This window comes from Lutra lutra, chromosome 1 (genome assembly GCF_902655055.1).
Source record: "Lutra lutra chromosome 1, mLutLut1.2, whole genome shotgun sequence".
In the NCBI taxonomy this organism is placed as follows: domain Eukaryota; kingdom Metazoa; phylum Chordata; class Mammalia; order Carnivora; family Mustelidae; genus Lutra; species Lutra lutra.
The window spans coordinates 154793418-154808300 of record NC_062278.1 but is presented as its reverse complement, the minus strand read 5'-3'; the positions used below and the strand labels follow the sequence as shown (position 1 = coordinate 154808300).

The 14883-nt window shown below is 38.6% G+C and overlaps 1 protein-coding gene across 3 annotated transcripts in view; it reads right to left on the bottom strand.

The window, feature by feature from the left end:
* SCN10A (sodium voltage-gated channel alpha subunit 10) overlaps positions 1-14009 on the bottom strand; it is a 97929-nt gene extending 83920 nt beyond the window's left edge. For all 3 annotated transcript variants that reach the window (XM_047705157.1, XM_047705243.1, XM_047705325.1), the window contains exons 1-3: positions 13740-14009; positions 11985-12112; positions 8922-9002 (exon numbers count right to left, since the gene is read on the bottom strand). In XM_047705157.1, coding sequence (XP_047561113.1) covers positions 8922-9002; positions 11985-12112; positions 13740-14009 — 479 coding nt within the window. The remainder of the gene's footprint in view (positions 1-8921; positions 9003-11984; positions 12113-13739) is intronic.
* Positions 14010-14883: the final 874 nt, after the last annotated feature.

The following is a 14883-nucleotide window of genomic DNA, read 5'->3' as shown; positions in this document are numbered from 1 at the left end:
TGAAATATCTAAATGTAAAAAGAAATACTAGGACTTTTAGAAGAAAATACAGAAAACCTTTATGGAATATTATATAGCAGTAAAAAATGAATGAACTAGGTCTACATGTATCCACTTAAACCCATCTCGAAAACATAAGGTTGATTTAAAAAGTATCAGCTAGAGTGTGCATACAATGTGATGTTATTCGTGTACACCTGAAAATCACAAAACTGTACTTCACGCATGTAACTTTCCCTGTTCACCACAGGTTCTGTTTCATTTCATGTGTTTTTTCCAGGTGAGAAAACATTTATCTTTCCACTGTGCTTTTTCCTGCAACCAAATTGCTGTATTTTGTCAACTGTTTCTCCAGATTCTCAGTATGGTTAGTGATGGGTGTCCCAGGGCTATCAAAGGACCCCTTCAGTGATTCTACGTGAGCTCAGAGGGTGAGGATGGTGGGACATCCTTCTGCATTTTTTATCTCCAGGAATCTGGGGCCCAATCTGATATATCCTCCCCCTTTTTGGCTGCAGTGAATCTCTAGTTTCTTTCAGAGCCCAAGAAGGGATTTAAAAATGAAATATGTATATGAAATCTTCCCACAGGCAGACAGATAGGCAGGCAGGCAGAAAGGCAGGAGCCTATCTTTACCAGCAGGTAGCAGTGCAAAGCTAATGTTTCAGGGAGCTATCATGGCTAGGAGGGGAGATAAGGGATGGGAACTGCTTGTGTCCAAAACACTATATCAAGAACATGGTGATAGGACCGGCTTCTGATTCCTCACTGGCTATGATCTCATTTCTACTCAAGAATACACAGCACGAAAAAAAAAAAAAAAAAAAAAAGAATACACAGCACGATCTTTGTAGTCCCAGGCTATGCCAGGAACATTTACCCTTTTCCTTTGGGCTCCCAGCAACATAGTAAACAACCAGTGGCTGTTATCAGTTTGCCTCTCAAAAATAAAATCTGGAATCTGATCATCTTAATGGGGCCAAAGATACTGAACATTATCCCATCCCTGCCGCAGACATTTCTAGAAATGAGACTTTTTTTCAAAGTGTGATTATAAAGGAAGTTTTGTCAACAATGCAGTTCATATGAAATATGATAAAGAGTGAATTTAATAATAGTGGGAATGGAAATTGGCACAGCTTTGAAAAACAATTTGGTAATATTTCAAAATTAACCCAGCAACTCCACTTCTGAGAATTCATCTCTCACAGGTACCAGTGTTATGTGTTCAAAGATGTGTGTGTAAGGAAGGATACTCACTGAAGAATCAAGATTGCAGAATATGGAGATTATGTTGATTAGGGTCACATAAGTGCCTATCAATAGGATAATAGTTAAGTAAATTTTGCTTCATCCATGTAAGCAAAATCTATTCGGTTCCTACAGAACTGCTAGGATTTTCACTGGGACTTTATCGAATCTATAGATTATGGATCATAGATCTATAGGTTAATTTGGGCAGCACTGGCATTTTAACAGCTGGTGAGTTGTCTAATCCTTGAACATAAGATATTGCTAAATTTATTTGATACTTTAAAATTTCTCTCAGTTGTGTTTTGTTATCCTTCAGTATAAAGATCTCACACACATATTTTTTAACAGCTTTTGGATTCATTATTTCTACTGTTTTTCTATTTCTTTTTTTCCCCAAAGATTTTATTTATTTATTTTAGAGAGAAATAGAGAGAGAGAGAGCATGAGCTGGGGGAGGGGTAGAGGGAGAGGCTGAGAGAGAATCCCAAGCAGACTCCACAATGAGCATGGAGGCCAAAGTGGGGTTTGTTCCCAGGATCCTGAGATCATGACCTGAGCTGAAATAAAAAAAACAGATGTATAACTGATGGAGCCACCCAGGTGCCCCTGTTTTACTATTTCTTAACTCGTTAAGTTTTTCTTTGAAATTATTAATTTTTCTTCCAGTTTTCCTTTCATTTATTGTTCTTTTTCTGGTTTTATATTAGGTGCTTAAATAATTCTTTTCATTTTGTACTGAAGTAAATATTCTCTGCTTTAATTCTATGGATTATCCCCTGAATATCTTTAACTGTACTCTATAGGTTCTAAATAAAGTGCTTTTTAAATTTTTTCTTCCCTAGAAATTCTATAACTTTAGTTTGTACTATTTTTTTTTAAACCTGAGAGTTGAAAGGTTTTTAACATTTCTAAATGGAAAGGTCTTTTTTCCCCCTAATTTTGTTTTTACTTTATTGCTGTGTGATCAGAGGATGTTTCTAATCTTTTTACTTTTTTGGAGCTATTTGAGGTTTTGTTGTGATTTAATATTTGGCCAATTTGTTTGGAGGTATATTCTCTATTTTTTAGGGAATACAGCTTGATATATATGAATCAGATGTGTCTTAATAATTTTTCAGGTCATCTAGATCTTTACATACTTTTTTATACACTTGATCTGTCATGAGCTGAAAGAATTAATTACACTTTCTAAGCCTTGTAATGTTTTTATTTCCCTTATAGTGTCATAATTTTCAATTTATGAACATTGTTGCCATATTACTTATTGCAAAGATATAGGTTACTGTTTTGGATTATTTAGCGTTACGAAGTGTCATTTTTATCCTGTTTAATGACTGTGGGCCTAAATACCACCTTTTTTGATATTCACATCTGACTTCCTGCTCTTTTTGTGTGCCTTGGCTTATATCTTTGTCCATTCATTAATTTTGACCTTTCTGCAACACCTGGAGCAGTATATTTTATTCAACATAAAATTGGCTATTGCTTTGTTGTATATGAATATGTGTGAAGACAACAGATAAGTCCAATCCATTTATATTTATTAACATGACAGAGTTGTTTGATCTTTGTTTATGTAACTTTAAGTTATGTATTTAATAGTTTTAAAAAATATTTCATTGTCTGGTATGTTTTATTTGCTTTTTGTGTGTGTGATTCGAAACTTAGAACAGATTATATTTTAAATCTAGCAGTTGCCTTTGTAAATTCATAATTATAACTGAAACGGGTGTGATCTATCACCCTTAGTATGCTATCTCTTTACATTCCATTTGGCAATTTTCTTTTCCCCTCTGTTTTATGCATCATCTGATTGTACTTAGTTGTATTTTTTTTGTGCTAACCTTTGTACTGTCAAATATAATTATTTTTCATTCCTTGATTTATCTACTTTAAAGAACACTCTTTAACTCCTTGCTATTACAGAAGCAGCAGTAAGTGAACATACTCTGCTCCCACGTTCTTTCCTCTTTCCTCTTATTGCTATTTGTATCATGTTCACATTTTCAGGGCCTCTGAGGTTTTAGGGGTAAAATGCCTTGATCGTCATTTTTATCCCTCTTGTTAACTACCTTGGTTAACAAGCCCCGATGTGCTGAGTCGTTTACCAGGCCTCCGGCCACTTTTGGCCCTCCGAGATTGTTATGACATCTTTGTCCTCTGCGCTTTTCTTTCCCCCTCTTTGTTCTTGTATATTTATACCGTTCTTTTCCCATGCTGTCATTTTATTGGCGTTTTGAGAGGGTTGGGGTAAAACATATGCATGCTATCTTCCATATTTAACCATAATCCCCAAATAACTCTTACTTTTGAGAGAAAATGCTTTGCATTAAAAGTTCAAAATAAGGATAGAGATTTTACATGCTATACAATCTCAGCCTATATATAGTCAAGAAAACTGCAGACCCAAAAGGGTACCACTTAGACTGAGTTCCCAAATGGGGGCTTAAAACCCAATCTATTGGCAGTTTCAGCCTCCCCTGGAAATAGGGCCTTGACTGGTCAATCAGGAAATTGTTCTTTCCATTGGCATCTAAGAGTCTGCCACTAGGGTCCTCTTCATCCCCCCAAAAAAGATGAGGTATCCTGCATGAGAAGACACCTTGTTTTTTCCCCTAGCAAACTGCCCCCTCTGGAAGAATCTTTTTCTTTTGCTAATAACTTTCTTGCCCCCACCCTCCTACCTATGAAAACTTCCATTTTGTACAACTCCTCTCAGTGCCTCTCTGCTTGCTAGATGAGCTGCTGCCTGGTGCATGAATCATTTGATAAAGCCAATTAGATCTTCAAATAGATATATGTACATATATATATGTATATATATGTATACACACACACACACACACACACACAATAGAAAGAGAGAGAGAGAGAAAGACTAAGAGAGGGAGAGAAGATAATAACCTGAAATACTGACAGTGATTTCTCTACCTCCTCTCTTCTGATTTATATTTTTCAGTAGTCTGCATTTTATGCAATGGCCATTTATAAAAAATCATTTTGTTTTTAAGCTATTTATTGTGATATGTAATGTGCATAATAGAAATGCACATGAATTATAAATTCATTATAAAATGAACACTTGTGTATTAGCTCGGTCTACCATAACAATGTACCATAGAGTGGTTAAAGTACAGAAATTGACTTCTCATGGTTCTAGTGGCTGGAAATTGGAGATGAGGGTGCCTCCTGGAGAGGCTCTGGTGAGAACCCTCTTCTTGGCTTGCTAAGGATTGATTTCTTACTGTGTCCTCATATGGCAGAGAGAGTTCTGGGCTCCATTCCCTTTCGTACAAGGACACCAGTTCTACTGGGTCATGGCTCTGCCCTCCTGACCTCTTTGAACCATAGCACTGTCCTTAAAGGCCCTTTCTCCAGTATATCACGTGGGTTAGGCCTTCCACGTGTGGATTTAGGTAGACATAATCCAGTCCATAGTGGCCGTGAGATAACTATTCATGTCACTAAATGGAACATTGTAAACACCCCACAAGCCCCTTCCCAATTATGTCCTCCTTCCTCTGTCTTAGAGGTTTTATTTATATTTTTGAGCTTCTAAGTAAGCATGTCTAAACAGAATAGTTAATTTCTGCTTGTTTTTGGATTTTGCATAAATGGAGTCATACTTATGCACTCTTTTGTGTCTGGCCTTTTTCATCTCTGTTTTGTGGAACTATAGTTTATTCATTTTCATTGCTGTACATTACCCCATTTTAAGAATGTAAGAGAGATGTTTAACATATTCCAAAATTTTTGGACATTTAGGTTGTTTCCAATTGGGGCTTTCTATGGGCAGTGTTCATAAACTTTCTCATAGCTCTATCTTGGTGCCCACACATATTTCTGTTGAGCATTTTATGTATCTAAGAGTTTAATTAATAATTACAGTCTATGTGTGTCTGCACCTGTATTTGATGATATCCATTGATCTCCAAAGAGGTTGGACAAATTTACATTCCCACCAGCAGTATATGAGTTTCTGTTATTTCATATCTTTCTTAATACTTGATATTGTCAAAATTTTAAATTTCCCTCATCTGATGCATTTAAAATAATCTCTCTGTGTAATTTTAAATCACATTTCCTTGATTAAGAAAAAGATTAAGAAAATTTTTATGTTAATTGATCATTTGGGTTTCTGCTTTTGTGAAATATCTATACAAATTTTTTGCTTGTTTCAAAATTGGTTGCTCTGATGTGTTTCTAACTGATTTGTAGGGATCGTCTTCTGGATATAAACACTTTTTAGGTACACGTGTTGCAAATATCTCCTCCTCAGTAAGCTTGCTTTCTCGCTCTTACAAAGTTGTCTTCTGATGAACGTAAATACTTAATTTTAGTGTGCAAAAATGTATCCGTTTTTTCCTCTATGGTTACTGCTTCTTGTGCCACATGTAATAAATCTCTCTCTAAACTGAGGTCATCAGAAATTCTCATTTTTCCCCTAAAATATTTATGTTTTCATCTTTCACAAGGAAACTTAGATTTTAATCTACCTAGAATTGATTCTTGTATGTGGCATAAAGTTGGATGTTCAAAGTAATTTTTCTTTTTTAAAAAATTTAAATTCAATTTAATTAACATATAGTATATTATTAGTTTTGGGGATAGAATTTAGTGATTCATCAGATGTTTCTCCAAAGAAGACATAAAAATGACTAACAGACACACACAAAAAAGTTCAACATCACTTGCATCAGGGAAATACAAATCAAAATCACAATAAGATACTGCCTCACACTGGTCAGAAGGGCTAAAACTAACAACTCAGGAAACAACAGATGTTGGTGAGGATGCAGAAAAAGGACAAACCTTCTTACACTGTTGGTGGGAATGCAAACTGGTGTAGCCACTGTGGAAAACAGCATAGAGTTTCCTCAAAAAAGTTGCAAATAAAGCTACCTTATAACCCAACAATTGCATTATTAGGTATTTATCCAAAGGATACAAAAATAGTGATTCAAATAGGCACAGGCACCCCAATGTTTATAACAGCAATGTCCACAATAGCCAAAATATGGAAAGAGCCCAGATGTCCAGTGACAGATGAATAGATAAAGAAGACGAGATATATATGTGTGTTTGTGTGTGTGGTGTGTGTGTTAATTGCGTGCGCGCGCGCACACACACACACACACACACACACACACATAATGGAATATTACTCAGCCATCAAAAAGAAAGAAATCTTGCCATTTGAAACGATATGGCTGGAACTAGAGGGTATTATGCTAAGCAATAAGTCAGTCAAAGGAAGACAAATACCATATGGTTTCATTCATATGTGGAATTTAAGAAATGAAACAGATGAACAAGGGGGAAGGGAAGGAAAAATAAAATAAGATAAAAAATGAGAGGGAGGCAAACCATAAGAAATGCTGAACTCTAGGAAACAAACTGAGGGTTGCTGGAGGGGAGGTGCATGGGGAGAAGGGCTTAATGGGTTATGGGCATTAAAGAGGACACTTGCTGTGATGAGCAAAGTAATTTTTCTATTAAGATTCCTAATTCTTCAGCATCATTTATTGAGAACTGCCTTTTCCCCACTGTTCCACAGTGCCACCTTCAGCACAAATTCAATGTCTGTATGTGCACTGGCCTGTTGATGAGCCAACAATTCTGTCCCGCTAGTCTGACTAATCCAACCCCAGTCACACACATTTTCAATGATTAGACCTTTATAATACATTCTAACATCCTGAGGGCCAGTTCTCTTTTCCCACCTTGTTTTTCTTCCTCAGAAGTATCTTGGTTATAATTTGCTCTTTACAATTTTATATAAATCTTTGAGTCAGGTTGTTGAGTAATACAAAAAAAAAAAAAGCCTATTGGGATTTTGATTGGGCTCATATTAAATTTATTAGCTATTTTGGGGAGTCTTAAAATATTGTGACTTCAAATCCAGGAATATAATACATCTCTCCATTTATTGGGTTTTCTGTAATATTACTCAATATTTTTCGTAATTTTCTTTGTAGAGATCTTATTCATACTTTGATAATCCTCTTTCTAGATACTTGATATTTTAAAACAGCAGTGTAACTGATATTTTTAAAAACCTGGTTATTTTCTGTTTGTTGCTAGTATATAAATATGTAATTAATTTATGTATATTAACTTGTACCCAGCTACCTTTCTATACTGTCTTGTTAACTTTAATAGTTTATCTCTAGATTATATTGGCTGTTGTATCATGCAGTTGTATTATCTGTAGATCATGGCATCTTTGCTACTTTTCTTATTCTTATATATATTTTTTTCTTTTCCTTCCCTTACTATGCTGGCTGGGCTCTCATTTACAAAGTTAAATAGGACTGATGAAATTGACATCCTCCCTTTCTTTCTTTTTGTTTCTGATCTCAAAGGGAAAGCTGGCCATGTTTCACAATTAAGCATGCTGTTTGTTACTTCCTTCAAAGTAATTACCCTTTATCAGAGTGCAGCAATTCCCTTCTATTCCTTCTTTTCTTGGTATTTCTAATTATAAGCAGATATTAAACTTTATCAAATGATTTGTTAGCATCAGTTAAGGTGACCACCTGATTAGCCTTCTTTAATCTATTAATAGAAATACAACATATGGTGGACCCTTGAACAACTTAGAGGTTAAAGGTCCTGACACCTCCCATACAGTAAAAACCCACATATAAGTTTTGCCTCCCCCAAAACTTAACTATTAACAGCATTCTGTTGACAGGAAGCCTTTCAATAACATCAACAGTCAATTAGCACATATTTTGTATGTTATATGTATTATATACTGTCTTCTTACAGTAAAATAAGCTAGAAAAAGAAAATGTTACTAAGAAAATCCTAAGGAAGAGAAAATACATTGATAGTACTGTAGTATACTTATTTTTATAAAATTCATGTAAAAGTGGATCCACACAGTGTAAACCTATATTGCCCAAGGGTCAAGTGTATTTTCTGTTGTGGCATGTATTAATGTTATGACCAGCAAAAATTTTTAAAAAAAATTTAGAAGTTCAAAAAAGAAATTTCTACAGAGTTCCTATTATTGAGGCAAATGTACATCAGTCTTACGCTGAGCTGGGGGCACCCCTCCCGGATTTGTTGGTGCAGGAGTTTATGGAAAGTTCCTATGTTCCCAAACTGCAGAGGTTCCATCTGCAAACCCAGGGAAAGAGAATACTCTCAGGAATATTAAGGTCACTTTGAAGTATATGAGCCATGATAACATAAACAGCTTTATTCATGGGTAATTTTCTGAATATGTTCCAGAACCATTTGTTCTTCTTTCTGTCTCGGTTTTGCGCCTGCCTCTCAGAGTAGGCCATCTCTAAACTTGGTTCATGTGTGCACCTAGCAGGCGAATGCAGCAGGCAAATGGGGAAGCTCGTTTGCCCAGACCACCCCAGACCCATGAAATCAGACTCTCTGGGACTGAGACCCAGGCATTAATGTTTTTAAAATCTCCCCAGGGGATTCCAAGGTTGAGAACCAACAACTGACAGTTCTCCACAGTTGAAAATCACATGTGTGTTTATGCACCAAAGTCCACAGAAAAGGAAATATCTAACCACCCCAAAGCGTGCAATACTCAAATGAGACCGGCAGGAAAAATAAAAGAAAAAAGCAGCCAAGTGAAGGAACAGAAGGACAGAAAGAGGAGGCCCAGGTATGACAGCGACAGCAAGTCTACTTACTCGATTCTTTCTGGAAGCTCAGTTTGGGTCATGCCCACACAATTGACCAAAATAGTGACGGTAATAAATAGACTGAACCACCTGAGCAGACTGTGTTAAGGAAAAGCTGAGAGTTGCCATGTTTCTCTGATGTCACCTCTAATCACCTTGATGCTGAATGATTAAATTCATAGCTTTTACCTAGGATCAGCTTTTCGATCTTATCACAAAACAGCTGCTAACATTTACTGAGTGCCTATGCTGGGCTGGTTACTTCATTCACATTATTTCTAATACAACCGAACTTGTATGTAAATATTATATCTATACTTTGTAAAACAGGCTGGAAAACTTAAATAATTTTTCCAAGGCCATACAAGTTAGTTAGCTATATGGTGCTGAGATGTGACCCCCTTTACCAACAGAACCCTCAGCAAGATGGAAGAAAACAAGAATCCTTTCTCCAAAATGTCCTTCTGCCTTGACACCTTCACTTCCTGATACAATGTAGCCTGAAATTTTGTCCAGGAAGTGTCTCTTTTTTCCTAAAAGACAAAGAGACTACTTCTAGGAAGTTAGGGGTAAAGGGAGGGTTACCAGCTGTCATGGGAATTAGTTGAGTCAGACGGTTTTCCCCACTTAGCTGAGATCAGTCGCACTGAGGAAATGGGCCTCTGGCTAGAAATGGTGGGGGCAGGCACAGGGATGTAAAATGCTGCTTCAAGGAGAAAATTCCAGATAGAATTAGGCTGGGATGGAGAATTCTTTCTAATCAGAGATGAGAATATTCAAGGTTGAACCACGGGATTACCACAAGGGGAAGGTGACACTGAAGAAGGTGAGTGGAAACCTGATGGGAAGAAATGTTGGTGGAGAAAACCCAAAGAAAAATTTCCCCCATAGGACATTTTTCTCAGGACCAGCTTGGGTTCCTAACAATTACGTCCTAAAGAAAAACAAAGCCTGAAGATAAGCTTGACCTACAGAGAGAGTGAACCACTCATCTTTCATAATTTCAGTTTGAGCAGAAGTATTTAAATCTATTTTAGTTTTCTGTAAATGTCTTTAGTGTGCCCTGTTTTACAGTTACTTAGGAACACATCTATTTTGAAAAGGGAAATTCTGCTAATTAAACCACATTTTCCTGTTGACTTGCAATTAAATTAAGAAATGTGTTCATATGGGGGAAAATGCTAACCCAAGGATTAAATTAAAATCATATCTCCAACTTCACAAACCTTTAAAGGTAATGTATTACATACACTATTACTTGTGGAAACATTCATAGCAAATTTGATTAGAATTATAATTTTGGTGAAATATTAATAATAGGACACTTAGAATTACATACCTTGAAGAATATCTTTTGGAGTGGAGCTACCAAGTTCATAAGATTTAAATATATAAATACAGGCTTTGTGAGAAGGAGACACCTAAGAGCTTTTCTGTCCAGCTATGACTCCATCCAGCAATTATGATTCATCAAATCTCAAGATGAAAAGATTATTCACCGGTCACTTGATTCTTTAAAGGGATTTCATTTCTAATTAGCTGTTTCTTACAGATAATTAAGATGTAACTGAACCAGGATGTGTGGAGAGGAGTTTGTATATTTGCTGTTTTTCTTTATTGGTAATTTTTATGTAATTGGATATGTTTAAAAAAAACCCAAGTAGAGATGACATACTGAGAGAATAAGTTACCTCAGTTCATTTCCCTTAACTGCCTATTTCCTTATTGCTGATACTGTTCTAAGCAGGGTACAGGCTGGGCCTCTTACCTGAATCTGTGACTTTGGACAATTTATTTAATTCCTTTGAGTAACAGTTTCATCATCTGTAAGATGGGGATGCAAATCTCTTCTTCAAAGTTTTCTGTACCTACGACAGTGATGACACTTAGGAGGTATTTAGCAAACGGTAGCCTACTATTACCACTAAATACCTTTCTATAAGATCAGAAAATTCAAGATTGAATTAAGAAAATATAACTCCCACTGCTTGGCCATAAAGATAAAACATGTAAAAGGAAAATGTAGTGCAAACTACATGGAGCAGTGCAGTTTCATTTTTGAGATGACTCTTTGCCAGAGCTATCAGCTCACTGAATGCTGTCAGCAATCCAGCAAGCTGCCCCAGAGTGGGGGGAGAGAGCTCCTTTTACTGGAGCCTCCCAAGAAGAGGCTGGCTACCATCTGTCAGGCAGCTGAGGCAAGGCTGTTCTTGCAAATCAACCTCCTGGAAGCCAGGGCTGAATTTGTCATTAGGAACTTCCAATTTGGACAGTCACCAGGGAAGATCCTTGGAAACGAAGCCAAAGTCTCTTTTTTGTCCTAGTTTGGCTTGCCTTGAAAAACAAAACAAAACAAAACAAAACAAAAACTAGAGGCAGATTCTGAAGGTACCTAAAGCTGTTATTATAATACAGACATTTGACCGATTTTTCTCTAATCATTACTATATTCCCCAATGGCATGAACCTTGAACTATTAACATTTTTTTGGACTACGGAACTTAGTAGCCTGCTAGTAGTTTGGGGGTAACTTGGGATATTAGCAGTGTCTGTGACCGGTGGGGTCCCACTGAGACAATCTATGCTTTGCCCATTGTGGTCTGTCCTCTTTGTTCTCTGGCAGGTGCTGCTCTTTTGCCCAATGAACAGCCGGTCCTCATCATGGCTAGGGCACAGAGTAACAACCCATGCCTATTTCAAAAGCCAAAGAAGCTTCGGGGCCCTCTTGTTGGTTATTATATTGTGAGATGAGACCGTCTCACATGGTAAGAATGTGCTCTGTATATCAGCAAAGCTCATTCATAAGTAGGACATTTTTTTAGGTGGTACATGCCCAGGCGTGTCCAGACTAGTCTAAACCCACCTGTGGCTTGCACGAGCACCTCCTCTGTCTTGGGACAGCTTTCAGGTGTTGGACATATTAAAGCCACAGACATTTTTCTCTCAATGCAATGATTTTGTTGTTTCAGGATTCAATTAGAGGACACCCATATTGCTAACCTCTAAAGAAGGTGCTGGACACAGTGGGCAAAGCCTGATTTTAAAGGAGTCATGTGGAAGAAACAACAGTGCAAAGGATATGAGTGGACAGACACTTTGATGGCTGTTCTTCTGATCAGGTTGAAAGGACTGAATAACCACAGGGCCCGAGTGGCACTAAACCGTGAAATGGTCCTCCCTTTGTTGAGCACCATAAACGTCTACAACAAAACAAAGCAGAAGGTGGACCTGAAGTGAGAAGTATGCATCCTCACACAATCATGGTTTGGAGCACGAATGGTATCATTTCAGGCTTATGAGCAAGACGAGGTCTGGGAACCATGCATCCATTAGTGGAGAGCCAAGTGGAGGGACAGAGGTAGTGGGGATCAAGGACTGAGGGCCACATTCTCACCCTCCTAGCAAGACCTCAGGCCCTGTCAGTGACTGACTGTGCATCAAGATGAGCCCACGGAGAGTGCCCAGTGGGCAGGAGTCTGACCTGGGGCTGGTGGGATGCTTCAGCCCCAGGGTCAGGATTCTGGCAACTGGAGGATATGGTTCTGGCTGCATTAAATTCCTCTTCTGATTAGTGGATCATCCCTGGTGCGGGGATGCTCCCCCTGCTCTCTGCCTCCTAGGTCTCCCCTGTAAAGCCCTCTCTCTACTGCTTGCCTCTGAGCATCTAGGAAGGTGAGGGTTCTTGGCCTGTGAGAGGAGGGAGAAAGACATTTTAGTGTCTTTTTATTTTCTCTATAAACCATATTTGAGATGGCTGATTCTTATCCTTTCCAACTCCCAACATCATTTTTGGGGCGGGAGGTTGCTGTGTGGAACATCTAAGACACAATACAAAGAGGGGAATTGTCATGAAGCAGCTCTCATTTAAACTAGTGGTTCTCAAATGTTTTGATTTCAGGAGACTTTTATACTCTATGGAATATTATGCCTCCATCAGAAAGGATGAATATGCAACTTTTGTATCAACGTGGACTGGGACTGGAGGAGATTATGCTGAGTGAATAAATTCAGCAGAGAGAGTCAATTATCATATGGTTTCACTTACTTGTGGAGCATAAGGAATAACATGGAGGACATTGGGTGAAGGAGAGGAGAAAGAAGGTCTTTGGGGGAAATTGGAGGGGGAGACAAACCATGAGAGACCGTGGACTCTGAGAAAAAAACTGAAGGTTTTAGAGGGGTAGGGGTGGGAGGATGGGTGAACCTGGTGGCGGGTATTAAGGAGGGCACGTATTGCATGGAGCACTGGATGTGGTGCATAAACAATGAATCTTGGAACACTGAAAAAATAAAGTTAAAAAAAATTATTGAGGACCCCAAAGAGTTTTTGTTACTATTTATGCCCTTTTGCTTATACTGTGTGTGTGAGACAGAGAGAGTATATAAGACCTCCTGAACCCACTAAAAGGGTTTAAGGAACCCCAGGGATTCTGAGATCAAACTTTGAGGACCACTCATTAAATCATCCTGATTTCTGACCCCCTTCTCTACTCTACCCCCACCCCAAGACTCAGGATCCCTGCTCCCATTTGCAAAGACAGCCAACATCATGGGAGATCCTAGGGCAGTGGTCATCCAAGAGAACAGCCAACTTCCTCTTAAAATTTCATAGCAGCTGTTGTTGCTTTTGAGGATTTGAGTTTAATTAGTCTCTACCATAAATATAAAAATGCGAAGACAGTACCAAAGAGGGAGTTGGATACATTTGTCATTAACTGAGTCTAGCTCACAGCCACATCACCCAGGTCAGGAGAACTCCCTAGGCTGGGTGGAGCAGAGGCTTCCTCTCCCAGAGCTGAGAACAGCCTCCCAGTCAATCACCCTTACCCGGTGTGTGCTGTAGAAAGGGTCCAGATCCTCCAGGGGCTCCCCAATCAGCTCTGCTGGGAGCTCACCATAGAACTTGGGCAGCTGGTTGCAAGCTTTCAAGTCTAGCTGGGGCCGAGGTTTCTCTTCTTGGTCCTTCTGCTCCCTGTGCTTATCTTTGGCTTTCTTTGCTGCCTGCGTGGCAGCAATTCGCTTTTCAATCTCCACCAGGGACTCCGGAGTGAATCGACGGAAGTTGGTAGTTTCCAGGGACCCAAAGGGGAATGCCATCTTCTCATTCTTCTTCAGGAAGAATTATACTCTTATGAGAGTGGACATCACAACAGAGAGGTAACAGCTTGCCCATTGGCCCTCTCCCTCCATTTCTTTCCTTAACTCACACTTCCTCGCTGGAACAGCAACCCCCCGCCCCAACACAGTTCCTTCCTTAACTCACACTGAGCTCTCTCCAGAGCTTTCCCCAGAGTCTCATTGTCCCTGTGGCATTCTCTGGGGAGGGTGTTTATTCAATCCTCCTCCAGGCACCTCGGGGTTGAGCTATGTTCTCCATGAGCTCTAAGACATGGCTCCTTCATCCGTTGCTCCTTCACCACCACCACCACCACCAGATTTAGCCACACTGCCCTCTCTTCTCAATTCTATGACCACTGAGCAACAGGTTCTCACCTGCATTCATCAAATACTGGTTCATGTGGTCTGTGGCAAAAACAATGCTAGTAAAATTTTCCCCATTGAAAAGCATTTGTTAAAAAGCATGGAAGGCATTAACATTTTTTGTTGTTCTTTTATTATGCAATGATATGCTTTTAAGAAGTGGCAGCCGTTCCTGGACATGACAAGAGAGAGGAGGAGGCCCGCTACCTTGAGCACATGGCTGCACTTGCCAGATGAGAGTGTGCTGTGTGCCTAATGCTCAAAACATGGCAGCATATTTGCATTTTTTATTCTTAATAAAGTACATTATTTAATTTTCCTATTGAGTTGTTTTTTTTCTTCTAATGTAAAGTTTTTCTTTAAAAAAATCATATGAATAAGATTTTGATTCTTTCTTCAAATGATTGATTCATGAGCCCATTTTTGCTGTTTATTTTAATCTAAGTGCACCCACATTTCCTGACAGTGTATCGATGATTTAACACACCAT